The sequence below is a fragment of the Rhineura floridana genome, chromosome 7 (genome assembly GCF_030035675.1).
Source record: "Rhineura floridana isolate rRhiFlo1 chromosome 7, rRhiFlo1.hap2, whole genome shotgun sequence".
Classification (NCBI taxonomy): domain Eukaryota; kingdom Metazoa; phylum Chordata; class Lepidosauria; order Squamata; family Rhineuridae; genus Rhineura; species Rhineura floridana.
Window position 1 is genome coordinate 108,625,924 of NC_084486.1, and position 27,886 is coordinate 108,653,809.

General features: G+C 43.3%; 2 protein-coding genes across 4 annotated transcripts in view; one reads left to right on the forward strand and one right to left on the reverse strand.

Annotated features, from left to right (window-relative positions):
* The window catches only part of LOC133388494 (guanylate cyclase soluble subunit beta-2-like), a 42,633-nt gene extending 27,622 nt beyond the window's left edge, over window positions 1–15,011 (forward strand). For 2 of the 3 annotated variants that reach the window (XM_061634454.1, XM_061634456.1), the window contains 8 exons: window positions 86–302; window positions 4,031–4,351; window positions 5,710–5,858; window positions 7,370–7,516; window positions 9,868–10,022; window positions 12,072–12,286; window positions 12,851–12,955; window positions 14,713–15,011. In XM_061634454.1, coding sequence (XP_061490438.1) covers window positions 86–302; window positions 4,031–4,351; window positions 5,710–5,858; window positions 7,370–7,516; window positions 9,868–10,022; window positions 12,072–12,286; window positions 12,851–12,955; window positions 14,713–14,867 — 1,464 coding nt within the window. In that variant the 3' untranslated portion in view covers window positions 14,868–15,011. The remainder of the gene's footprint in view (window positions 1–85; window positions 303–4,030; window positions 4,352–5,709; window positions 5,859–7,369; window positions 7,517–9,867; window positions 10,023–12,071; window positions 12,287–12,850; window positions 12,956–14,712) is intronic. The other variant, XM_061634455.1, reaches the window with a different exon arrangement.
* Window positions 15,012–22,124: 7,113 nt separating this feature from the next.
* On the reverse strand, window positions 22,125–27,722 carry CCDC195 (coiled-coil domain containing 195). Its single transcript, XM_061634457.1, has 3 exons — window positions 27,458–27,722; window positions 23,341–23,602; window positions 22,125–22,257 (listed from the first exon to the last, which is right to left on the reverse strand). The coding sequence occupies exons 1-3, from the start codon at window positions 27,720–27,722 to the stop codon at window positions 22,125–22,127; spliced, it is 660 nt and encodes a 219-aa protein (XP_061490441.1).
* Between the last annotated feature and the right edge of the window lie 164 nt (window positions 27,723–27,886).

The following is a 27,886-nucleotide window of genomic DNA, read 5'->3' on the forward strand; positions in this document are numbered from 1 at the left end:
TATGTTCCTGTATTCTTAATCCAGAGGTACTACAACCAAGTCCTACTGGTGGCTGATGCTAAAGAGTTGTGTTTTTATTTTTAAGCTCAGAGTGAAGCAAGCCGGAGTCAGCATTCAGAAGATTGTGCCTGGCCTTCAAACTATGGGCATCCGCCTCAATCAGTACTTCAGTATTGTACGCCCTGAAGTGAAATTCACCATCTCCAGTGTTCAGAAATTTATCAACAGTCAATTTGTTTTCCGGACCAAGCGAGAGATGATGCCAGAATCCTGGAAGCAGCATCCTATGTTGGAGCTGAGAGGTAACTTTTTTCCTCAATATATATCAGGGTCCTATGTTAGAGCTGAGAGGAAACTTTTTTTCTTAATAAATATTGGGATCAGGCATTATTAATGTGACTATCTGATGAGTTGTTTGGATATATTTGAGTGCTTACTATGAGAGAAAAAAGGGTGTTTTTTCACGAAGGTGGTAAATCTGTGCCTGGACTGTACCACTTCAGACTACAGGTGGGGGCTCATCTCTGCACATAGAAAACTAGATGTCAGGGAGTTCTTCCTAATATGCTAGTTTTTGATGTGCAGTGAATTCGTTTATTGTATGGAGGAGCATTTCAATTATGTGGTTCCCCACCTGTAGTTTGAGGAAGGGCATAGACACAGGGTTCCCCTGGGTCTTTTTTCCTGCCCTTTCCCTTTAATTTCTTTTTACTTTGCTTACAGGGCAGCTGGATACATTGTAAAGCACAATGCTGGTGAGATCCTAGCTACCTGCCATGTAAATTTACTCAGAGGAATGGATACATATGCAGTAGCAGGCTAGAGCTCTGTCACTCATCTGACTTCCTGACAACTGAGTCACTGGTGCTTACAGGTAAGGGGAGGGGGAGGCAGTTGGGTGGTCACAGTGGTATGAACACACCAGCAGAAGCACCAGATTGGTTATTAGCAGTACATTTACACCACACTGACCTCCCTGTTGCCTCTCCCTTCCAGTTAGCAGGAGTGACTCAGCTCTTGGGAGGTCAGGTGAGCATCCCTTCCCACCTTCCTTCTCCTGCTGTAAATTAGCATATGCAAATTTGTGCCATGATCCTGTGCCCTACATCCTTTAACTAGATTGGGTGCAGATGGAGACGAACTCCTGGTGGATGCAATCAAACATTGGTAAGTGCCTATGGTAAGCTGTATTCAGGTGAAGACAGCAAAAAAACACACAATATTTTGCTGCCACTATTAAATCATCAATTTGCCACCCAGTGGAGCTTTTCAGAGTTGGCCAGGGGCTATTACATGCTGGCCCCAAGGACATGATAAAACCCTCTGAGGCCCACTGTAATGAATTTGCTAGGCACTACCAGGATAAAATCTTAGGCATCCGCCAGGACCTAGACTCCAGTGTTATAGCAGGTGAATCAAGTGAGGAATCCAGAGCACAGTCTTGTCCTGATTTCTTGGATGAGTTTCAGTTGGTACAGCTTGAGGACATTGACAAGGTGCTTGGACAGGTTTGTGCAACCACTTCTGTACTGGATCCTTGCCCTTCTTGGCTCATAAAAGCTAGCAGGGATGGAACAGCTGGATGGGCCAGGGAAGTGATTAATGCCTCTTTGCGAGAGGGAGTGGTCCTGGGCCCCCTGAAAAAGGCAGTAGTGAGACCACTCCTGAAGAAATCTTCCTTGGACCCAGAAAATCTTAATAACTATAGGCCGGTGGCAAATATTCCCTTCCTGGGCAAGGTCCTGAAACAAGTGGTTGCAGGTCAGCTCCAGACACTCTTGGATGAGACCGATTATCTGGATCCATTTCAGTCGGGTTTCAGGCCTGGTTTTGGCATGGAAACAGCCTTGGTCGCCTTGTATGATGACCTTTGTCAGGAGGACAGGAGGAGTGTGACTCTGTTGATTTTCCTTGATCTCTCTGTGGCTTTCAATACCATCAACCATGGTATCCTTCTGGGATGACTGGCTGAGTTGAGACTGGGAGATACTGCATGGCAGTGGTTCCGCTCCTACTTGTTGGGTTGATTCCAGAAGGTGGTGCTTGGGGAACACTGCTCAGCTCCCTGGATTCTCCAGTATGGGGTTCTGCAGGGGTCAGTTCTGTCTCCCATGCTGTTCAACATCTACATGAAACCATTGGGTGCAGTCATCTGGAGTTTTGGAGTGCGTTGCCATCAGTATGCTGATGACACGCAGCTCTATTTCTCCTTTTCATCTTCTTCAGGTGAGGCTGTCAATGTGCTGAACTGGTGCCTGGCTGCAACAATGGACTGGATGAGGGCTTTGGCTATGGGGCGGTATACAAATGCAATAAACAAACAAACAAACAGAGGCTCAATCCAGACAAGACTGAGATGCTGCTAGTGGGTGGTTCTTCTGACCAGATGGTGGATTTCCAACCTGTATTCTGGATGGCTTTGCACTCCCCCTTATGGAGCAGGTTCATAGCTTGGGGGTTCTCCTAGAACCATTTCTGTCACTTGAGAGTTAGGTAGCCTTGGTGGTTGTTGGCCCAGCTACGCCCCTATCTGGACAGGGATAACCTGGCTTCAGTTGTCCATGCTCTGGTAACCTCCAAATTAAATTACTGCAATGCACTCTACATGGGGCTGCCTTTGAAGATGGTTCAGAAACTGCAGCTTGTGCAAAATGCAGCAGCCAGATTGGTAACAGGGACCAGATGGTTCAAACATATAAAACCAATTCTGGCCCGCTTGCATTGGCTGCCTATATGTTTCCGAGCCCAATTCAAGGTGCTGTTTTTAACCTGTAAAGCCTTACATGGCTTGGGACCACAATACCTGATGAAACGCCTCTCCCGACACGAACCCACCCATACACTATGCTCAAAATCAAAGGCCCTCCTCCGGGTGCTACTCCAAGGGAAGCTGGGAGTCTGGCAAGAAGGGGAAGCGTCTTTTCAGTGGTGGTCCCCAAATTATGGAATGATCTCCCCAATGAAGTTCGCCTGGCACCAGCATTGTTATCTTTTTGGCACCAGATCAAGACTTTCTTTTTCTCCCAGGCATTCTAACAGCATGTGCTGAGCTCTGACCCCAGGTCTTTTACCTGGTTTATCTGAGCTTCATGGTTTCAAACTTTGTATGGTTTTTAAAATTGTATATTTGTTTTTAATGTTCAGTGTTTTTAATTTTTGTAAACTGCCCAGAGAGCTTTGGCAATGGGGTGGTATATAAATGTAAATAAATAAATAAATAAATAAATAAATAAAATACCTAATAGCACCCCTGAATTTGAGAGGGTGCAGTTCAGAGAACAAGTAGACTATCCCAGTGCGAAGTAGTCCAAAGAATTCCTTACATGCTTTGCAATTAGTTATTCATTCCTATTTCTGTGTATCACAGCACTATTTAGTGGACCCCCTTTGATTTTGGAAAACCAGCCATTCTAGGATTGAAACTCTAGAGAACTAACCAGCTAAGGGACTTTGGACTGTATTCAGCTATGTCCTACTCAGAGAAGACCCATTGAAATTAATGAACCTAAGTTAGTCGTGTCTATTAACTTCAGTGGATGTACTAGTACTGAATACCACCCTTTGCTTTGATCAGTCCCTTTGCTTAAGAAAACAGTGCATGTGACTGTTTGACCTTTGTTGATAATGCTGCTGTTTCCACCATACTTGCTCCTGTAGAATCATAGAGTTAGTGGGAGCTTTGTTAGCTCTAGTCCAAAACCCTGCTCAGTGTAGGAAGTCCAGAGCTAGAGATGGCCAACAGATGGCTGCCCAGCCTTTGCTTGAAGACCTCCAGCCAGACATTTACCAATTCAAGCCCCAGCTGAAAATCTGCTCTTTCCTCAAAATCTCTTCCCTAACACTCCCCTCCCCTTGAAATCTGAAATGGTGTCTTCATTGTAATCATGTAGAAGTGGAGGAGAGGGACAGAAGTTTAACAATGGATTTTAATCTGGAGAAAAAATAGCAGTACTAAAAATGTAAATAACTAAAATGAATGGCATACAGGAAACCTACCTGTGATTATGTTTTATTATTATCATTTAATCAGGGCAGATGATTTGGATGGAGTCTGTTCAGTGTATGCTCTACCTTTGCTCCCCTCTCCTGCGCACGCTGCATGAGCTGGAAGAGAGGCACATGCACATTGCAGACATTGCTCCCCATGATGTCACCAGGGATTTGATCCTTCTCAACCAACAGCGGCTGGCTGAGATGGAGCTTTCCAATCAGCTCGAGAGGAAGAAAGAGGAGCTACGGATTCTGTCAAAGCACCTGGAGGAAGAGAAGAAAAAGACAGAAACCCTTCTCTATGCCATGCTCCCAAAGCATGTGGCCAACCAGCTCAAAGAAGGGAAACGAGTTGAGGCAGGTGAATGAATGCAGTATGGACAGAATATTCAAGGCTGATATGCAGGTGCTTAGCTTTTTTAGAATGAGGGCTAGACTTTTATGAAAGATGAACTTGCAAGCACGTACCAAAATAAAAATCTTTGGGCCACTGAGAGAATCTGCGAACTTTAGAGCAAAGTTGGGCCAGACTTTCTTTCTCTCTTCCTCTAGTGTTTTATTTATTTATTTATTTATATTCCACCCTTCCTCCCAACAGGAGCCCTAGTGTTGCCATTGGGGTACAGTGTTATCATTCTCTTTAAGCCAGTTGTCAAAGGCTAATGGTCAGGGATGATGGGAGTTGTAGTTTGTCAATATTGCCTATACCTGCTTTAAGCTATTGATTTAGGGCACCATCCAGCCAAAGTTAAGCACTTGTAAGTCCAATTGATTTCAGTGCAAGAGCATCTCCGTTGCTCACAGAAAGTATACTAAACATAGAAGGGCTGTTGCCTTAAGTCTTGCTTTGTAAGCTTCCCAGTCTGTGTCTGTGCTGGAATTGCTTTTTAATATGCTTTTAAACCTTTTTTTTACAATATGCTTTTAACCTTTTTTTAAAAAAAGATGTCTTGAAAGCTTTTAAAAATGTTTTTAAAGAAGTTTTGTTTGAATATATTTCAAAGTCTGTTTTTATGATGTTTTAAAGTGTTTTTAGTGCTTTTGTTTGCTGCTCTGGGCTCCTGCTGGGAGAAAAGGTGGGATATAAATTAAATAATAAATAAATAAGCAAGGAAACAAGCAAGCTTCTGGGAAGCATCTGGTTCTCCATTGTTGGAAATGAATGCTGGACTAGATAGGCCTTTGGTGTGATCTAGCAGGGTTATTCTTATGTTTTTATATGGAAAGTTAAGCATGTGCTTAACTCTTACGAGGAAATTAAAAAAAACCCTTTAATATGTTTTGGTTAAATCGGGTGGGGAACGTGTGGCTCTCCAGGTGTTGTTGGACTACAGCTCCCATCATCCCTGACTGTTGGCCATGTTGGCTGGGGCTAATTTGAGTAGGTGTCCAACAACATCTGAAGGGACAGAGGTTCCCCACCCTCAGGCTTATAAAGCATATTTATGTATGTGTATATAGTTTTGTCATTGTCTATTTTGGTCTTTTGCTCTGCAGTTGCATTAATCTTATCCTTTCTATGTCTTCTAGGGCTATTTGTATTGGCAAGGTAACTAACTAGCTATATTTTTTTTTTAAAAAAAACTTATGAAATCTAGGCAGCTAGGAATGAATGAATGTCTCGAGTTCAGAACAGTTAAACAGCTCTTGAGTGGATTTATTCACTAAACTAACCTCCCCACAAAAACCAACCTAAAATTTGTCCTTTTTTGCTTGTAGGAGAGTTTAAAGAGTGCACCATATTATTCAGCGATGTTGTAACTTTTACCAACATTTGTGCCCAGTGTGAACCTATTCAGATTGTCCTCATGTTAAATGCAATGTATCTGCGATTTGACCGGCTAACTACAGTGCATGATGTCTATAAGGTATTTTATTTAGTGACAAATGTTCGGCTTCATTTCAGGAAAGTGACATTAGTGGGAAACAGGGAATAGATGTCAAGAACCATTTTTTCTCCCCCTCCCTCACCTTGGTAGACTGCTCAAGTCTCCCTGCTTTCTTTGATTCCATATTCCCAGCACCCAGTCTAAAAGAGAGCAGAAAGACACTGGTAAAAAGCTCCTGTGAAGGACTCCTGATTCTTCCTCATACCCAGATTCTGATCCATTCATTCCTTTTGCCTTGCTTTGGCTGAATCTTGCCGAGACTGTTTGTATCTTCTTTGTCTGCTGATCCTAAATGTGAGAGGCTGGAAGTGACACTGTAATGACGGTGTGGGCAACGCCCTCCCATGGTCACTGCGGTCTGATAAAATATGGCAGGTGGCCGTGGGAGAATGAGATAACAGCAGTAGCAGCAAAAATCACAGAGAGGAAGATGAGGAGGAAGGGCTGCTGGCGAGCACACAGTATCAACGTGGAGAGATAAAGACCAAAGGGAGGAAGAAGCTCAGCCCCAGAATACTAATTAAGATGGGAGAAAAGGAACAGAGAGGGGTAACAGTGTGGTGATAGAGACAAAACAAAGGGGCGGAGTGAGACAGCTGAGAGCAGAACATCTGAGAAAGAGATCGCTGAGTGGTGGTGGGGTGGGGGAAGTGAAGTCTGAGGCTGCAAACTCACTGGCGAGCCAGAGGTAGCAGAGAGAATTTATAAGGGCTACATATCACAAACAGCTGTGATGAGAACCTGCCAGGCAGAACTTGAAGTAAGGAACGGTTCTACGGCTCTGAGGCCTCCCTGGGAACAAGAATCCTAACACTGAGCTCTCCTCTGGTCCATCTACAGCATCCATGCGCTGCCTTAATAGTATCAGTATGATAAGAGGGTGGCAGTGATTTAATCAATTTATGCACAAAACCACAGGTGGAATGCATTCTTAAAGCTTTATTTTCATGAAGAAGAAAACGAACAATATGTTTACATCATTGTTAATTATAACAACATTACATATTAAAATAATTTGAATATTTAAAATGTGACATTTCCATGCGATCAAAATTTTAGACTTAAAAAAACAACAACCAAGGTGGCAAATCAAAGGCATATCTCCTTTTGCAATGCAGGGGAGCATTGCCTTCCTATGTTCTGTATATCTTCAGTTATAGGCCTGAATCGGATCAGTGAACATTTTGGGCATGGGTCTCTCTTTTCCACCGACCATTTCATATCCATCCTTATCTTACACTGTGCTCTTTCTGTCCACTGGTAGAAACAGAAGGCATGGATGGTTTTGTCCCTCGATGGGGGTGTGGGAAGCAAGGACTTTGAATGTCGGGGGAAAATAAGAGGTTAGTTGTATTATAGGAACAGAGTTCCTGTATTCTCAGTAACCCAGATGTTAAAACAATTAGGCAAGTCCTTAAAAATATATTTTAACTTTTTATAATCTCAGAGACAATTGAAATGGTAGGATTTTGTCTGCTTCTTTTTTATAGGTGGAAACTATAGGGGATGCCTATATGGTGGTTGGGGGTGTTCCTGTGCCTGTATCAACACATGCTGAACGTGTTGCCAACTTTGCCCTGGGAATGATAATAGCAGCAAAAGACATAAAAAATCCAGTCTCTGGGAATCCTATTCAAGTGAGTAGCTAATACACACACAACCTTGTCTGTTTACTATTTGCAAGGGAAGATGTTTTGGCACAATGTGTAGAGCAATAATGATCAGCAACCTCAGGCTACCTGCACACCATGGATTTAAAACACATTGAAAGCACATTTTCCCCCCCACACACAAGAATCCTGGGAACTATAGTTCATTAAGGGTGCTGAGCATTATAGCTCTGTGAGTGGTAAATCAGACATGATTTGTGAGTTATGTGCAATAACATGATGGCCTTCTATGCTGGCATCATAAAAAGTCAACATCTGAAAGATCCCATTGGTTGGCTTGGCAAACTCACTGAGATGGCTAAAGATCAATGTCCCAGGGCCACCAGTTCTTTATAACTGCAAGGTCTTTAATATGCACACAGAGCTCCCATGCCTGCAAGGATGCCGTAATTCAGTTTAATGGAAGAGGAAACTTTGTACATGTAAATGGATGTATACACATGGAGCTGCCTCTTCCATTAAAACAACAGGGAGCCGTGTGTGCACACAGTGATTTGGATCTGGGATGTACAGCTAAGCAGTCTGTTTTTCAGTTGAGTAGCCTCAGCACATTAATACACTGTAGATGAGAGAAGTGAGTTTTACCAGGATTTTATCAAAGCTGTCCACTTTAAAGGATGTCCAGGGCTCATGAGATTGCATTTTACAATCTTGTGATTTTGGTCACATACACACCTTACATTTACAGCAATTCTCAGAATGGTTTAACAATCAGTCCTTCTTCCCAGGGAACTCTGGGACTGTAGCTCTGTGAGGGGAATGGGGTGTGTGTGTCTCTGAACAACTCTCAGCATACTTAACAAACTATAGTTTGCATGGATGTTAAAGTAGTATAATAGTACTTTAAATATACGGTTTGGATGTAGCTTTTGTCTGTGCTTTTGAGGCTGGAGTCTGAAACAGGGGTGCAGTTAGGTGAATTTTAGACTCTGTACCTAAAGGTCTTATGGGCTTCCCCTTGTGCCCCTTTGGATGGCAATGTGGAGTATTTTGTTTATTTTAATCTGTGATGAGTCAGTCCAACTGCATTTGCTGCCCCCTGCTCCTTCTGCGAAGTGAGACCCTGGATTTTTTGCCACAAAGTCCTGACCTTGACAGCATCACTGGGCAGACAGAAATTTTTCAGAGATCTCAAAATGGCTTCAGGAGGAATCCGTTCTTGTGGAACACACACACTAGGGTTGCCAGGTTCAATCCCTGAGACTGATCCTGTATCTTTAGGAGAAGAGAAAGTCAGCCAAGAGCAGGTGTTCTTGCAACCCTGTAATAGGAAAAACCACAAGGTGGAATTCTCCCTTCCCCCTGTACTACTTTTAAAGATACAGAAGACCTCTTGGTTGCCAGGCCCAGGCCTAAAGATACAGGATCAGTCTCAGGGATTGAACCTGGCAACCCTAACACACACAGATCTTTTGCCTCACAGCTCACAATTTGCCCACAGGGTTTTTCAGTCCTTTTCAGATCACTTAATTCAATACTACAGTTTCAGCTTCCCTATCTCTCAAAAAAGGAACAGCCTGTGAGATTTGCCTCCCTTAACTATGTCAAGAAACATTTTATTTACTTGTTTATAAATCTATTTGTATACCGCTATTTCATTTTAAAACATCAAAGTGGTTTACAGCAAGTAAAAAAAGTACAGTAAATCCCATTAAAAATACAGTAAGAACAAAGGATAACTGTTGCAAAAAGATCTTCTTAACTGCCTGCAAAAGCCTGGTGGAACGACAAAACATCCTTGCCAATAGTGTCAACTGTCATGAGGGATCACAATGGCCTTGTTTCAAAATAGTCTCACAATGTTGTAGAACTGGGTTCAGCCTATGAAACCCTTGGGGTGCCTCCAGACTACCAATATTTTGTAGAAGGGGTTCAAGTGCAGATGGGAACTTCAGGCTTGTGCCACTGAAGCACACTGTCTCTCTAGAGCAACAAATCCACTTAAAAAAACCAACAACACGCTGAACCTTTTTGTAGCTTGAAAAATGACATGGGAATGTATTGAAAAGTGTGGTATGAACGGGTGATGAATGAGAAGACATATGAACACCCTGAAAGCAAATCGGGATGAATGTCCATCGTCATACAACCACAACATGAGGAAAAGCAGAGCAAATGCTCAGTGAAGATTAGACATAGTCTAACAATGGTGTAAGCTTTGTGCAAGCAAATCTGGAGAAATGCTGAATAAGCAGGTTGTCTGGAGGAGCCCTGAATTATGGCTTGTCACTGTTTAGTTCGTGTTTTAAAAGTTATGGATAGACTGTGCTCGAAATTAAACCTGTTGTGGAAGTAATTTTTTTTAAACTCCTGCTCAGATTAGAGTTGGGATCCACACAGGGCCTGTGCTTGCTGGGGTTGTCGGAGAAAAAATGCCACGTTATTGCTTGTTTGGAGACACAGTGAATATAGCATCCCGGATGGAGAGCCATGGAGTACCAAGCAAAATTCATCTGAGTGCCAGCGTTCATCAGTGAGTAGCTCCAAGACAGTCCATTCGTAAAAATATTGCATTAAAATATTGACTGAGAATAAGGCTATCAGTGGCTACTAGTTATGATGTCTACTAGCTCCTACTTTCTGCCCTGGACTCCTACCGGGAGAAAGGGTGGGATATAAATCTAATAAATAAATAAATAATAAAATATATTCTCTCCCATATCCAAGCCAGTATTCTCTGAATACCATTTGTTAGACGAGTGACTTGAATAACGCAGATGGAATCCAGAGAGAAAAGAAATCCTGATAAAAGTTTACTGAGAGAAACTGAACAAGAGCAGGGTATAGGGTTTGTCTTTCTTAGATCAGGCCTAGTACATAGCATGAAGATACTTGACAACTAACCATACAAGGGAAAACTCCCTTAGAATTTCATAGCCAATAAGAGTATGAGTTACCTCACCAAGGATCGTCCTACTCTGACTGGTTGCTAGGCAACACCTCCACACATCTGCGCCTTGGCTAGCTGACTTGCTCCTAAAAGAGTTAACCCTTAGGTTGCACATAGAATGATCTTTGCTGTTGCACTTCTTACACCAGTTGCTGGGGAGCATGAGTGGGAGAGTACTATTGTGCTGATGTTCTGCTTGCAAATTTCCCATAAGCATCTGGTTGGCCACGCTGAGAGCAGGATACTGGACTAGACAAATCTTGCAGGGATCTTCTTACGTTATTATATATATGCAACTTGTATAGGATGGTGTCCTTTCTTATTTGGACTACTTTAGAGGTATTTGAATATGTCCTAAATGAGTGAAAGGTTAATTATCAGTTGTGCCCTTCCTGCAAAAATATGTGTTATTTACATTTCAGCTGTTGAGGTCTACTTCATTTAGGTAATGGTGATTTTTAGGTAACTTCATTTAGGTAATGTTGTGATTTTGAAAACACAGAATAGATGATGGCATGATTTAGGGCACAGCAGAAATCCCTAAAATGGTTTGGTCACAGATGGTGATGACATGGCCATATCAGCCCGATGCCAAACAAATCCTTAGATTCTGGGCATAGATTCAGCTGTCAACATTCAGGATGCCATAGAGTTAACGTGAGATCTCTGTTTTGCTGAAAATTATCAGGTGGGATCATTTGTAGTGCAGTAATTTGGAGGGCAGTATGGAATTTCCTGTCTGTCACAGATGAGATGTATTTAAATGCACACTATGAGAGAATAATGTGAAGATAGGCATTAATGTAGACAAGAAGCCTCATAAGAAACATTGCTCCAGTGAGGGGATGAATTATCTTAATAAAAATGCATATTTCTCCCTGTGTTTTTTTGCATTTTATTTATTTATTTATTTAACTGATATCCCACCGTTCCTCCCAGAAGGAGCCCAGGGCGGCAAACAAATGATAAAACACTAAAAACATCTTTAAAACAAAACATTTTAAAAATCTTTTTTTAATTGAAAATGTCTTCAAAAATCTTAAAAACAATTTCAACACAGATGCAGATTTTTAAAGAAAATAGTAATTGAACTGAATTTTGAATGAGCATGTTAGATTCTGGTATGTATTTATAGAATTCTACCTGTGTGAGGTCTACTGTTTCAGTTTTGCACTGAGGATTAAAACTTAAGCTTCAGTATATAAGAAGAACTGTGATATAGCTGAGTGGTGAGCAAACAGGGGATGGCAGGCACAGTCCATGCAATTCAGGGCACTATCATGCTGCCTGGACAGGTGACATCACTGATTCATGCCAGTACGCACCACTAATACTTCAGGTAGGTACAATGCCTGCACATGGAGGTGACAGATTGCAAGGGAAGAGGCTTTTCTGCCTCTTTCTGTTGCCATCACTCATTTCTGGCAGGCAGGCATTTCAATGCCTGCCTCTGTATATGCCTCTGTTAGTTAAATTACCACTGTATTGCCACTGCAGATCCTTCAGTAAAGTTGGCATGCCGCTTAAAACCTAAGCTATGTTGAACTTTTCATAAAGAAGGCTGATATAATTATTGCACACACCCCATTTACATCCCCCCTGCTTAGTTGTGGCACTTTCTTTATGTTTCAGGTGCCTAAAGGACAAGAATTTTGAGATGATGGAAAGAGGAGAAATTGATGTGAAGGGCAAGGGGAAAATGCACACATACTTCCTGGTCCGGAATACAATGGCAACTGAGGATGAGGTTCTGGGAAGGCCAACTAGGGACAGTGTTCCCAGCCATGAATCTGCTCAACTGTGTCAGGAGTGTAACACTGAAGCATTCCAAAACTCATATCCACAAGGTAAAGGATGGAGAATAAATATTCCTTTTGATATCTTTTGATTTCATCATTTCCTCTGTTTCTTATGCTCAAGCTGTGAGTGCCATCGCTTATGTCACCGAAATGGCACCATCCATGTGCTAGATATCAGTAAGCTTGGGGCAACTCCAAAGTTACCAAAGTATAAAAGAAATCTTTAGGAAAAAATCCTAAGGGGGGGAAAGACTCTGAAAACCACCCAACAAGGACTGAGTTCAGCAGCCATGGAACGTTGTCTGACTGTTGAGCCAAGGGCGGGTGGTCTATTTTATTTAGATTGTAGACCTTTTGGGGCAAGGACTTGATTTGTTGTTTTATTTTATGTACAGTGCATCTGATGGCACTATATAAATAAATGAATAATATGATGATAATTATGATGATAATTGGTGGAAAACCAGGTGGGAAGAGGAACAAAATGGAGTATCATGGAGCAAAGCATGGCTGACATACTGGAACAGTTAACAAGTTAACAGTTAACATTTTACTGCGGGATCAAACTGTAAAAATTAAATTTCATCTTTTTCTTTTCCTTGTCAAATCCAGATGAGGCATCATTTCCTGTCATAGCAATGAAATATGCAGATAGTCCCATAGAAGCACACACCAGCATGAAAGGAAGAAATGAATCAAGAACACAGGATTTAGCAGGTAGTGGAGGTGGAACCAGGATGCAGGGCCATCTTGGTGTGTGTGTGTGTGTGTGTGTGTGTGTGTGTGTGTGTGTGTGTGTGTGTGTGTGTGTGTGTGTGTGTGTGTGTGTGTGTGTGTGTGTGTGTGTGTGTGTGTGTGTGTGTGTGTGTTGTGTGTGTGTGTGTTGTGTGTGTGTGTGTGTGTGTGTGTGTGTGTGTGTGTGTGTGTGTGTGTGTGTGTGTGTGTGTGTGTGTGTGTGTGTGTGTGTGTGGTGCTGGTGGCCAAGGCCAGCAGCCATATTGCCAGGACAGCCCAGTCACCTCCCATCCACCCAGTGAGTCTCTTCATCTCTTCCTTTGCAAGACAATGGGGGAAGAGGCAGAGATGGAACAGCAACAAAAGAAAAAATGTATAAGCTGGGGGCAGGGAGACAAAAAGTAATCTGGGGGAAGGAGAAAGGGTCATTGCTATTGCCGTTGCCTTGAAGAGGAGGAGGGACAGCAGAGCAGAGATGAAAGCAACAGGGGGCACACAATGCCATTTGCTTTGGGGATGGCCCTGCTAGGATACCAGATTAGTTTTAATCTTCCCTTGTATGAGAATACAGTGGCCACTCTTGCCTTGTTGCCCTGCAGTAAGGAAGACCTTGATATTGGCAGGTGACTCCACTATCATATGCCACATCAATTTACATGTATATTCCTAGCTCTCAGATCAGGGCACATTCAAGATAGTGCTGGGTAGAAAAGAGACATAGCAAGAGTAGATGTTCAACTGTGCAGAAGACAAATGATCACTCCCTCCTCCCCCAAAGAACAACAACCCTCAGCTCCCTGAGATGGTTCAAGGCCATCAGCCCAACCTTTGCTTGGCTTCACTTTGCATTCCATGGACGCTCTCAGAGCTGCTTCATGTGTTACTTCTTTGACACAGAGATTCATCTTTGTTAGAAAATGCATGCAGTATGAAATGACGGAATCACGATGGAAATGTTTTTTTCCTTTTTGTCTTTTGCCATGAATACATGGTCTGGAAAGCCATAGCATGAATTGGAAGAAAAGATGCTCATTCAAATGTTACTGTCCAGGAGACTCTGTGGCCTGTAAAAGGGGATGTTGTTTCTGAGTAGTTTTTTTAAATGGTCCAATGTGTTCCAAGTGGGGTCCTTAGTGGGTATTAATATAGACTGATTATGCAGACACCTAATTAGGGAAGGGCTGTAAGTCAGTGGTAGAGCATCTGCTTTGCATGCAGAAGGTCTCAAGTTCAACTCCTGACATCTCCAGGGAAGGCTGGGAGACACTCCCGTCTGAAGCCCTGGAGAGCCACTGTTAGTCAGTGTAGATAATAATGAGCGAGATGGACTGACTCAGTATAAGGCAGCTTCCTATGATCCTAAGGGTTTATTCTTCATTAAGTAGAAGGGGAGTTTGGGAGAGGATTCCTTCACTGTAGCACAGGGACAGCCAACACGGTACCCTCCACTTGTTGGACTCCAACTCCCAGCATCCCGGACTCATTGGCCTTGTTGGCTGGGGCAGATGGGAGTTTTGTCAAACAACATCTGGAGGGCACCAGGCTTGCTACACCTCATGTCGCTCAAGTTGGGACTGCTGGAAGCAAAACTTCTAATGATGGCTCTCTCCAGTGCATCATTCACAGGCTTTAAAATGGCCCCAGGTTTTAAAGATAAGGTTAGGCTCAGTTATGATGTAGCTATTAAGACAGGACCCACAATCTTTAACAGCTCTCATGGAAGGAACGTGTTTTTGCAGGCAAACTGCATGATTCAGAGAGCAATGTAAGTCTCCATGGTGACCAGCAGTCAAGCAAAGATCCTCATCATCTTACACAAGGAAGACGCAAGCCAGCAGCAGCAGAGGCACCGCGGATCAGGAACACCAGATCCAGTTTCTGCAATCTCATTTAATAAGCTCCTGAATCTTACAGCTGAAGAGTACAAGTGTATTCTGTGATGTAATATTTTGCTGTTACTCTCCCAGAGTCCTGACTGTGCATACAGTTGTGTAGTACATCAATCTTGATATCACTGGTAGCAATAATGAAACAAATTCTTGACATTTTGCTGATCACAGTCTTGACTTGTCTAACATGTAAGAACATGACACATCTCGTGTGAGATAGAATGGGTATTGTACTCCAGGTGTCAGCATATTTAAAAGTGTTTGGGATAAAGTAACAAAGTGCATTTGGTTTCCAAAGAGCGAGAGAGCGAGAGAGCGCATAGTTGGAGAAAGCATAGTTGGATACAATCAGTACAGTACAGCAGTGCGTATAAGCTTGACTAAGGCAACAGTCCGTGGAGGCTGGTCCAGCCTCAGCCTGCAAGCCTCAGCCTGCCCTCAGCCAACCCCCACCCGCCTGCCTTCTCACTTGCATCCAGGCCAGAGAGTAGTGCTACTGACTGTCTGGTTCCTCCACTTTAGTCTTGATAATTGCCATTGTAGAACTTAGCAGGGAAGAGAATGGGGACAAAACTAGAGTTAGTTGGCTTTGCCTTCACCTGCTGTTGGCCTCTTTGCCTTCTGCTGTACCCAGTCCCAATGGGCACTAGCCACCATGACACCACAGTGCCATGTAAGATACTTAAGTTGTACTGTTGGAGATGGGAGAGGGCAGTACCACAGGTAGACTCTTTATTTTATTTATTTATTTATTTAATTTAATTTAATTTATATACTTCCCTAAGCCAAAAAGGCTCTCTGGGCGGTGTACATAAAAGATAAAACAAGCAAAATATATAAATACAGTAAATATAACAGAATCAAAAGTCAAAACAACAAACAACAACAACCAAGCAACATCAAAATATAACAATAATAAGATACTGTTTAAAATACACGACCATTCTGGCCAGTCAGAACCGTAGGGGTAGGAACACTGCAGTAGTGGCTTGAGTTTGCAATTGATCATAATGGTTCAAGAGCAAATGTTCCAATTGTGAATGGTGTTCAGAGAGCAATTTCTCCCTCCCTTGGGAATGGGAAATCCAGTGAATATAATTGGCAGTCAAACTAAGACTGACAGAAAGAAGTACATCTTCACATAATACATAATTAAATTATAGCATACACTAGCAAAAGGTGTGGTGATGGCCACAAGTGTAGATGACTTTAAAAAGCATCAGACAAATTCATGGACCATAGTTATAAAGAGAATCTCTGTGGTCAGATGCAAGATCATAAGATATACTAACAGCAAACTCAGTTCTAAGAGTGGGAATACTTATAGTACAGCATCATCCACACATAAGAGGAGGTACCAGCAGAGTTGCAGAAGTACAAAATAAAGAAGAGGAGGATTCTAAAACAATCAGTTTCAGTTTCCCTCAGTAAAGTGAGTTTCCTATGGGCAAATTGTTGGCCACTATGAGAGCCAGTGTGGTGTAGTGGTTAAGGTGTTGAACTGCGACCTGGGAGACCAGGGTTCGAATCCCCACACAGCCATGAAGCTCACTGGGTGACCTTGGGCCAGTCACTGCCTCTCCGCCTCAGAGGAAGGCAATGGTAAACCCCCTCTGAATACCGCTTACCATGAAAACCCTATTCATAGGGTCTCCATAAGTCGGGATCGACTTGAAGGCAGTACATCATCATCATCATGAGAACAGGATGCTCGACTAGATGGGCCATTGGCCTGGTCCAGCAGGCTGCTCTTATGTTCTTATGTCCACTGAGGATTGAACATGCTCGGATCTGAAATGGAGCACTCCACACTTCTTCTGTATTTTGTTGCACAGGCTACTTGTACCTATCAATACAATATGCTGAAGGCAAGCAACAGAAGGAGGCAGTCACCATTATGTTGTGCTTATGAGCATCCAGAGGAATCTGGCTAACCTCTGGAGGGACCTTGATTTGATTTAGCAAGGCTGCTCCTATTAAGCCAGGCAACTCCTCTTCCATTGCTAGATGTCAGTGTTACTGTGGTTCAGTAAGATTAGGCTACACATTCTTAGCACTTTTAGGGACATTTCTTGTTCTATTATTTGATTTCCAATTGCCCAGCCAGGTAGTGGTGTACACAATGCTCCCTTCCACTACAGGAATGTGCTTTTCTCTACACCCATATGTATCTTGGACTAGGGAAATCTTTCACCCTGTTCAGTTTTTTGATACTGGCAGGTACCATACATGGGGAGGGGGCTCCAAGAATGTTCCTGGCTATCCCCACTCCCTAGTGAGGAGGGACACTGACCACACATCCTGGCCGACACACAACTGGAGATAGTCTAAAGGGGGCTAATGAATGTACAAATGTATACCAGAAGAACTCCCTCCACAGGGATGTGAACCACAGATGCATCTGTGTGGTGGATAGACCCCTTACACAGTCATACTGATCATGCTTGGCTGGGAGTGGAGCTGTGGCTGGCATGTGCATTGACATCTAGGGGGTGGGGCTAGTCAGGCATGAGTGCCCCTTCATGTGCTTGGTACCCATGGGTACTGAATGGCAGAAGAGGGCTATAATATGAGAAAGAACTCATTCAGATGTGAGCTCCATTTAAATCAACCCATCTTGATTCCAGATAATTATGTTTAAAAGTGCTTTCACATTGCCGTAGCATAGCTTATATCAATTTGCCCCAGACTTAGTTCACCACATGTGAAACAATCCCCTTATATGTCAACTAAGTTGGGAATAAAGAAGATCCAATTTGCAGTTAAGTTTTCAAAGCAGAGCTTATTAATATATCCATCAGGATTTGCTCCTAGCATAATACAGTGGCCAGGTAGATGGAAGATGGGAGACAGCACAATTCTCACAACTCTTCAGGTGAACAGAACAATTAAAAGTTTGTAGATCAAATTAGAAGGCATAGCGCCAACTGAAAGCAAGCTGAAGTTTGCCTGTGGATGAACTGGACAGTTTCTCCTGTCTGGTGTTTGTATTGCTCTCCGAAGTTTCGCAGCGCCTGTAGCAGATGCCCAATGTGAGCCACAGAGAAAGAAAAAAATCCCAGTGTTGAGAATGGTGTAGAAGATAGATGGTCCACACTGCATGTTGCAGTGTCTGTTGAATCTATTGCAGAAAGGGTGTCCTGTAAGAGTCTTGCTGCTGTTTGAGAAAATATGGAAGAACCCACAGGGAAAATACAATAGAACAGTGACTGGATGCCCTGTAAAAATGGAATGAAAGAAAAATGGAAATTCCACAGTAAATAGATAGTGTGGAAGAATCCATAGACCCATCCTCCATTCATTTGTTTGATTAAACACATAAGAGCCTTGTTAGATTAGACTGAAGGCCCATCTAGTCCAACATCCTGTTCTCACAGTGGCTAACCAGGTGCTTATGGGAAACCCACAAGAAGGACCTGTGTGCAACAGCACTTTCCCCACTTGTAATTCCCAGCAACTGGACACTGAATACCGGTTGCTGGGAAGCACAAGTACAAAGAATCCCATTGCACTCAGGTCTTAAATTGCCCAATATCTCCCTCACACTTTTTATCCCAAGAGGCATGATACAGAGACCATGTATGTTTTACTTTTCAGGAAGAAAAGCAGCTCCGGAGAGGTGATTTGGAGCTGGAAGGAAAGAGTTTAAAGACCCCCTTCCCCTCCCCTCAGTCCCACACTAGACCTGAAACTATCATCAATGGTGTTACATGATAAAAGAAACCACAGAACTGCATGTAGTTCACCTTGAAAGTGAATAGAATGTATTTTGATTTCATCCACGGCTGTTTAACATCCTAGTTTTAGCCCTAGTTAGTAAAAATCTAAGAAGGTTAGCAGCACATGTATGAGTGTCACTGTGAATGCACCTTCCTGGTGTATGGTATAGTTTCTATTTGGACAATAAATGCTTTACATGAGACATCAAATTAGAACTTGTTGTGTGGTGAGAAAATAAGCATGGCATTTATAAATTGATATTTAAGCAAAAATGTAATTTTTGCCAAAGGCCTCATATTTGTAAAATGTTTCAATTACCTTCAGACCTGCTATTTAAACTGCCATATCAGGCTGAACCCATTGCCCAGCATCTCATCCAGAGACCAGCACTGGATGGTCTTTTAGAAAACTCACTCTGAAGCTATCTGAATACTTGGTGAAGATGGTGATATAGAACTAGTTGGCTGCCTGCATTGCATCCTCTTAGCCATCCGGCAGAGTTATTCTTGGTAATCCAGAAGCTAGTTGGACCTGAAATGGTGGATGGGCCTCTGGAGCAGTCAGTGGCATGCTGTGAGTCAAGATGGGAAAGTCTGGGGGAAAAACAGAAAAATTGGGAGAACCCTGTTTTTCCCCTTGTCTTTCTGGGTTCCCCCCCCAGGCCTTCACATCTCTACTGTGATCAATTTGTATGGCACTTTGAGGATAAAGTCACATTCCAAAGTGCCTTGAATGCTGCAGCTGTTGCAATCCCAGTTGAGATGTCCAGTGCAGCACCTTCCCATACTTATGCGGCTGATTTTAGTGTATATGGCCTGATGACATGGTCAGGCCCCTTGCAATTTTGCAACCAGCTTCTTGCTCTCTTCTTGAACTCTGCCCATCTTGGCTGGTGAAAGCCAGTTGGGGTGTGTGTGTGTGTGTGTGTGTGGTTGATCAGGTGGATCCAGGGTATGGTGAATGCATCTCTGTGCACCCTGGACCCTATGGTTTACAGCAAGTATCACCTGGTTGGAAACACTGCATTCTTGGGTCAGTGATGGAGTGAGTGGTGGCAGAGCAGTTTTGCAGGAGTTCCTAGAGGGTATGGATTATCTGGATCCTTTTCAACCTGGGTTCAGGTATGCTTTTTCGGTTGGACTCAACCTTGGTGGCCCTGATGGATGATCTTTATTGGAAGTGGGACAGGGGGAGGGGTGATTCTGGTTTTGTTTCTCAGTGGCTTTTGATACCATTGGCCATGGGGTCCTCCTTGACCCATTCTTTGAGATGGGTACTGGGGGCACTATGGTTCCACTCCTCCATGTCCACATAATAGCGTTGGGAGATTGTATTTCAGTCCCATAGTCCTTGTGCTATGGAGTGCCACAGGGCACGATCTTGTCCCCAAAGCTGTTCACTTATGTTCATGATAACCACTCATTTGGGAGTGGTTATTAGGAGTTTTGGGGCAAAGGGTCATAAGTAAGCTGATGACACACAGCTATATTTCTCCATAACATCTGAGTCAGAAGAGGCTGACCATGATCTGGAACATTGTCTTGGTGAAGTGGTGGCCTGGATGGAATCATAGAATCATAGAATAGTAGAGCTGGAAGAGGCCTATAAGGCCATGAAGTCCAACCCCCTGCTCAATGCAGGAATCCAAATCAAAGCATTCCAGACAGATGGATGAGGGTCAATAAACTGAATTTGAACCCTGGGAAGATAGAGGCATTGTGGGTGGGTTGTGCCCATGTCCTGGAGACTGGCCAGTTGCTGTGCACGCCCTCTGAAAGTATAGGTTTGTATTTTCGGGGTCTCCTGGAGCCATCTTTGTTATTGGAGGCTCATGTAGCCTCAGTGGCTAGGAGTCCTTTTTATCAGCCACAACTCATACACCAACTATGGCAATTATTGGGCAGGGGTAATCTTGTCATGATGATTCATGCACTGGTAACCTCAAGGTACTGTTACTGCAATGTGCTCTACGGAGGGGATACCCTTGATCCTGGTCTGGCACAAAATGCTACTGCACGCCTGTTATTGGGGACAGACTATCACCAGCACAGTTTTTGATAGCTTGTGCTGGCTGCCCATATCTACCTGGCCAAGTTCAATGTTCTCGTATTAATTTACATGGCCCTTAACATCTTGTCTCCAGGACACTTTAAAGACTACTTGATGCCTTATATCCCTGCCCAGTCACTGAAGTCATCTGAACAATCACTGGTTGTGGTCCTCCATGGCTCAGACACATGGCATGCATCCGTTAGGAGCCATGCATTCAGTATTGTGGGTCCAGTTTTGTGGAACTCCCTCCCAGCTGAGATCAGGTAGCCCCCTTCACTGTTGAACTTCAGGCACTTGGCAAAGACTTTTTTATTTTATTTTAGCAGGCACTTTAAGTAAGCTTTTCTGATTTCATGGTTAATTTTATCTGATTTTACCCTCTATATCTGTTTTGTAACCTCCTTGTACCCTGCTTGGAGCTTATTTTAATTATGCAGCATATAAAGTATTGAAATAAATAAAAGCTGACAATACCCCTTGCTTACCTGGATGGAGAACAGGGATGTGCTCCACCCACTTTTGCCTCTGCCCCCACCCACCACTGGCATGTGACCTCCGGAAGGTCATCTAGAAGGGAATGTGGCCCCCAGGCAGAAGAAGGTTCGACTCCCCTGATTTATACTGAACAACTTTCCTAGTGAAAACTGGGTATTTAAAATCCCCTATGCTTTAATGTAGATCCTCCGTGGCGCAGAGTGGTAAGCAGCAGTAACGCAGCCGAAGCTCTGCTCACGGCTGGAGTTTGATTCCAACAGAAGGAGGAAGTCGAATCTCCGGTAAAAGGGGTCGAGGTCCACTCAGCCTTCCATCCATCCGTGGTCGGTAAAATGAGTACCCGGCATGTGCTGGGGGGTAAAGAAAGGCCGGGGAAGGAACTGGCAATCCCACCCCATATATACGGTCTGCCTAGTAAGCGTCGCAAGACGTCACCCTAAGAGTCGGAAACGACTCACACTACAAGTGCGGGGACATCTTTTTGTGCTTTAATGTATATACTGTATGCTTTTAGTCATTTGTCAGAATGTTTCCAGGACTAAATGCAAGTGGACACAAACCAAGTTAGGCAGACATGCTCCTCTGTTCCTTTCACGTACTTTGCAACTTCATAGACCAGACACTGTCTCATGTTCTTTACAATTTTCTATATTTCTGTCAGCATGCTTAAAAAGACCACAGTGAATGCTGTTCTATTCAATGCTGTTTAATGGGGTCCCTGAAATAAACTGTGAAGTTAAAAAAGCAGCAACAACAAAGAGGCATTTGTTATCACTGTGTTTCTTTCAGCTCTCATCGCATAGACTTCAGACAGTCTCTGTCACAGGCTTTATTTCCTTGCAAAACGATCAGGCAATGACCTGAAGTGCTGGCCTGGATGATTCTCTGAGGGCATCCTGCCAAAGCACTTTGCAGAAATGTAATCCAGCACGGGGCTATCACTTCAGGCAAGTTTATCTCTGAAGTCCGCAGTGGCCCTTTAAAAATGCACCAGCTTACATGTCCTTTTCAATAATGGTGCTTAACTGTCTTGTGTTCTGATTTTGCGGGCATGTGAAAGAGCCTTGATTTTCCGAATAAGGTGACATGTCCACTGGTAATAGGAAACTGACAGCCTTTACTTTACCCCTAGAAGAAGAAATACAGGTGAAATGTTTTGAAATGAAAATGAACATGCTACCTTCTTGATCATAAATGCATCAGTACAAAATGATTCATGATTGCAAATGCATCCTGTTTTAGGACTGTACTAGTGAAAACAGTTAGATCAGGGCTAGGGAACCATTGGCTCTCTAGATGTTGGACTCCAACTTCCATCAGCACCAGCAAACATGGCTAATAGGGTTGATGGGATTTCTAGTCCAGTAACAGCTGGAGGCTCCTTGTCCCTGTTCTAGATGGTACACCTTGTGAAAAAATAAAATGTTTCGAAACAATACCAATCCATTCCAGACTACAGTGCTCAAGAAAAGCATCCAAACTGCTTTCTACTTCCACATGGGGACATGCTTTACACATGAAAAGGGGAACCTGTAGCCCTGTAGATGTTATTGGAGCATAACACTCATCATCCCTGGTTATTGGCTCTGCTGGCTGGGGCTGATGGAAGTTGGAATCCAACATGTCTGGACAGCCACAGGTTCTCCATCCCTGCTTTGTACCCTGCAATATTGTACTAGATATGCTTTCATTTTCTATAAAAACCCCTGTGTCTAGTTTTGGTGAAGGGCATTATAGAAATTGCTCAAATATGTACAGTTTAACTGATGGCTCTGGTCAGGAGATTGAGCATGCTAATTCTTCCATTACTTTGCTCCACTCCAATCCCATGGCTGCAGCAAGCAATACCAATTATGTGACATAGCCAACTGCTGACATTATAAAATGACAGGAGCCACCAGGCAACCAGATTTTTGCATTCTTAAATAACCCAAAAACAGATTTCTTGAAGCTTTAATCAAAGGCCCATCTGCACTATACACAAAGCTACAATTCTCAGAGTTTCCTGGGAAGAGGGATTGATTGATAAACCACTCTCAGAACTGTAGCTCTGTAAAGGGAACAGGGGTCTCCTAATAACTCTCAGGACCCTTATCGAACTACAGTTCTCAGGATTCTTTGGGGGAAGCGACGACTGTTTAAAGTGGTGTGATACTACTTTAAATGTACAGTGCAGATGGGCCCATCATTTCAGCACTGAGCCTGGCCTACCTGCATTTATAAACATGGTCTTGGAAAGATCTTCGTTTATTGGACGCATTGCTGGAGAGGCAATCAGATGGGATTTTTGCAACCCCTTTTTCTTCTTTGTTGCTTAGTTGTGTATCTGTAGGATATGCTGGTTGCTTGATTATCCCCTTCACATCTAGGGCTCCCTTGAATGGATTCCTCTTGTCCGATTTTTGATGTTTGTTGCCAGAAAGTGAAGGCAGAGATGAGGAGATGGAATAACGCCTGACCGTCATAATGTTACCTGTACAAAGATTGTAAACTATGTAGTTGGGTTTGTTTTTTTAAGAAAAACCTTTCTCAGTCATAGTCTGTAGTGACAAACTGTGGAATTAACCTAATAACTTTGTTATGAAGACCTATCACAGAGATGAGGGAGGCCCCACTGTTGAAAATGGGCCACTTTAGCATTTGATACAGATACTGTTCGAGATACAGGCCTCATTCACATTTATGCCACTATTATTCCACTTTAAACAGTCATGGCTTCCCCCAAAGGATCCTAAGAATTATAGTTTGTGAAGGGTGCTGAGTGTTGTTAGGAGACTCATATTCCCCTCACAGAGCTACAGTTGTCAGAGTGGTTTAACAGTCAGTCCCTCTTCCCAGAGAACTCTGAGAATTGTAGCACTATGAGGAGAATAAGGGTTCGTAACACCCTTCACAAATGACACTGCCCAGGATTCTTTGGAGGAAGCCATGACTGTTTTAAGTAGAATAATAGTGGAATAAATGTATGGTGTGAATGTGGCCACAGACAGAAGGAATGGTTGCACAACCTCCTCACCTTCCACCCATGTGAGATCAATGAGCAAGTTGGTCCACAACATGAAGCAGATGTCACCTCCAAACCCACAAATTACAGAAGTGAAAAATCTGGGAAAGAGTGGAGGAGAGAGCCCAAAACAAGTTATTGGGTGCTGAAGGAGCTCTAGAACAGTCATTGGGAACCTGTGGGCCTCCAGATGTTGTTTGGCTCCAACTCCCATCAGCTCCAGCCAGCATGACTAATGCTTAGGGATGAGGGGAGTTGTGGTCCAGCAACACAGAATCATACAGTTGGAAGGGGCCTATAAGATCATCAAGTCCAACCCCCTGCTCAATGCAGGAATCCAGCTTAAAGCATACCCAACAGGTGGCTGTCCAGCTGCCTCTTGAATGCCTCTAGTGTTGGAAAGGCCACCACCTGCCCATAAGGAGGAACACAGGTTCCCCAACCATGTTTTAGAGAAACAAAACAGAGCAGTGACTTGAGCAGTGGCATTTCTCCTGGAACAGCTGAGAGGAATAATTTCTGGGAAATCAGATGCACATGGCTATTAAAGACATTTGGCCCAGGTGTTGCTCCATCTCTCATCTCAGGGCCCACGCCATCTTGGGGCCCACTGAGCAGTTTTGGAGAAGAGGGCAGTATGTGTCATAATAAAATCAAGATGGAGCTATCAATACCATGTGAGTCTTTCTGAAATATCTCCTAGGTGTTGGGCAGCAGCATTAAGAGACAAATGAACCACAATATGGATATATTTAGCCCATGCTGCAAAATGTTCTGATTTCATTTTTAACCTGTTCTTGCTTTGAGGAGGTCAGAATAGTGTGCATGGTTCTTCCCTCTGACTTCATTTAACTCCAACAATGTAGGTTAAACTGAGACAGCAATTAGCCTAAAGGCAGCAGCCCAATGAGCTTATCATGTCTGAGCAGGATTTGAACCTAGGTTTCCCTGGTGACACCACAGTGGCTCACAAGATGTATGGTGGTCAACTATTGCCTAAAACAGAGGGAAAAAATGCCCTTTTTAAAAGCCTGCCCAGTCACCTGGAATATTTTTTTCCTCACAACAGGTGATGGTGCCTGGTTTGGCATGCATTTTTTCCAGGAAACAAAGTATTTAGATTGCCCTGATCTCTATTTCCCAGCAAAATTATGCATAGAAACTGAAAACCTTTCACCACAGTTCTGAGAATGTTTGCTTAAGTAAGGGCCCTTGATTTCATTGTGACTGACAAGAAAACGTGTTTAGTATTTCTACCTTAATAGTGCAGTCCTATACATGTTTTCTTGGAGGGAAGTCCCATTTAGTTTAATAGGTCTTGCTCCCAGATAAGTGGGCTTAGTATTGCAGCCTAAATAATAATCAATTACCCATAGCCTTCTCCAGAGATGGTACAGATATTTTGCTGGTGTCACAAAGCCTTTCTTAAAATATTCATCAGATAATATGATAAGTGGGAACTATTTGAAGATATTAGATAGCACGTTTGGACATTCCATAGAAAGGAGAAGTGGGATATAAATACTGACATGAAAATGAAATGAAATGAAATTCTTTTTGTGATCATTGCATAGCTAAATGCCCTCCAGCTATATCAGAATGAGCCTCAATAAGCCCCTGAATGGCTCAAGCCTCTCCCCATGTGCAACTAAGTGGGAACCTGAATTCAGCCATGCTGAAAGAAGCTCAGTTAAAAAGGCAATCATGCAGGCTTGGGAGCAGTACTTTCCAGCCCTCAAGCTGAGAACACCTGGCCTTCAAGAACAAGCCTCTTGCTCCCCAAGGGAGAGAGTCAATATTCTTGGGCGTGATGAGAATTTTCATCAGTGCTGCCACCGTTATTATCAGAATAGATGGTTATGGCATACCTGGACTAAGACTCTAGCTTAGAAATATACTTATGTCAAACACTTTCCCTAGGTCAAGGGCAATGAGACTGGGCCCTCCAGATGTTATGAGACTCCATTTCCCGTCAGCCCCAGGCAGTGTCCCCAATGGTCAGGTATGATGGAAGTTGTAGTCCAGAAAAGATCTGGAGGACCACAAATTCCCCATCCCTGTCCAAGGTACACCCTTTCCTCCTGCTCAAGGTCTTCTCTTATATTTAATAATCGGTCTTAAGAAATGGATTCTGTCTTGATGTGATAATTGATCTCAGAACTGGCCTGATGACCTTTGCTTCCCTTTTCTGTACCTATAGCAAAGGCTGGGGATTTCTTTTTCTGTCAGGGGCCATTAACCCACAGGAGAGAAGCTCACAGACAGCCTGATCTGCATTTTTGAAAGCAGAAGATATCTCCTGGATCAGATCAAAGGCCTGTCTAGTGCAGCATTCTGTTTTCACAATAGCCAACCAAATGTTAATGGAAAGTCCAAAGCAGGAACATGAGCCCAACAGCCCTCATCCACTTATGCTCCAGAGCAGCTGATATTCAAAACTATATTGCCTCTGCTACTGGAGGTAATATACAGTCTACATCAGAGTCCACATATGTTGTTGGACTGCAACTCCCATCATCCTTAGCCAGCTTAGCCAATGGTCAGGGATGATGGGAACTGTAGTCCAACAACATCTGGGGACCCAAGATTGAAGAACACTGGTCTATATGACTAGTAGCAACTAATAGTCTTTGATAGCAGTGGAGGTTGGTGCTCACTGGGACTGGATGTTTACTCATTGTGTTTAATGGGACATACTCTCAGGAAAGTATGGACAGATTCCATCCTTAGATTTGTCTTAGTTTTTATTTAGGCTTTCAGGGTCCATATATGTACCTTTCTCATGTAAGAAAACCTGAACAATTTGCATCTCTGCTATTAAGCAATTTTGGATGAGGCAATAAGGGATTATTCTTAATCTTTTCCCAACCCACAACTTGTTTTGCATAATTAGCAAACTATTTGTATAACATGTAAATTAGACTGCCTGGGTTTGGGGGAGTGGAATATGGTAACTTTATATTAAAACTTTAGATCATGAATCTTTACCACAGCTGTGCATGTTCAATTCAGCGTGTAATACGATGAGTTTCCAAGGCCTACCCAGAGGGGCTTATAGCTATCAGTGGAAAAATTTAGTCTCTCTGTTCATAGTCTAGCTTAGGGTTAGCCAACATGGTGCCCTCCAGAATATGTTGTTGGACTACACCTCCCATCATCCTACACCATTGGCCATGGCAGCTGGGGCTGATGGGAATTGTAGTTCTGCAACATCTGGAGGGCACCATGTTGGCTATCTTTGGTTTAGTTCTAGCACACAATGAGTCACTAATAAAAAATGTATAGTCATAAATTGCCGCATCAACAATCATGGCTGCTTGGTACCTTTTTGCTCCTGTAGTGTCAGAGCAGACCCTGCTGAGACATTCTTGCGCAGAGCTACTGGAGAACCACTGGCTTCTTCACCTGAATCAGTGAGGCCCCAGGCTTCGTCCTTTTTGTCCTCCTCTCCTGCTCCATCATCTCGCTTTGCTCCCTTCTGCCCATTGCATTTAAGTTCCCCGCGGAGAGCTCTGTTCTCTCTCTCTAGCTTGATAATCTCAGAGCGCATTTCGTGGATGACTTCCATGAGCTGCCCGTTTCCTTCCATTTTCCACCTCCTTGCCAGACTGCCAACCCTGGCACTGCTTACTTTAAAAAGAAACCATGACTCCAAGGAGAGGGGCTCATGTGGCACATAAACACACCTGAACAATGGCACTTCCTCCGCTGTGCTCAGCATTGTGCTGTCTTTCACCACCTGAAGAGCCTTGG

What these genes read in the sequence shown, in the direction of transcription:
- CCDC195 (XM_061634457.1), bottom strand. Translation starts at nt 27,722, where the DNA reads ATGGAAGGAAACGGGCAGCTCATGGAAGTCATCCACGAAATGCGCTCT. An exon ending in GACACTACAGGAGCAAAAAG is followed by an intron (nt 23,603 to 27,457) that starts GTACCAAGCAGC and finishes ATCTTTGTACAG; the next exon opens with GTAACATTATGACGGTCAGG. An exon ending in GACCATGTTTATAAATGCAG is followed by an intron (nt 22,258 to 23,340) that starts GTAGGCCAGGCT and finishes TTCTTCTTCTAG; the next exon opens with GGGTAAAGTAAAGGCTGTCA.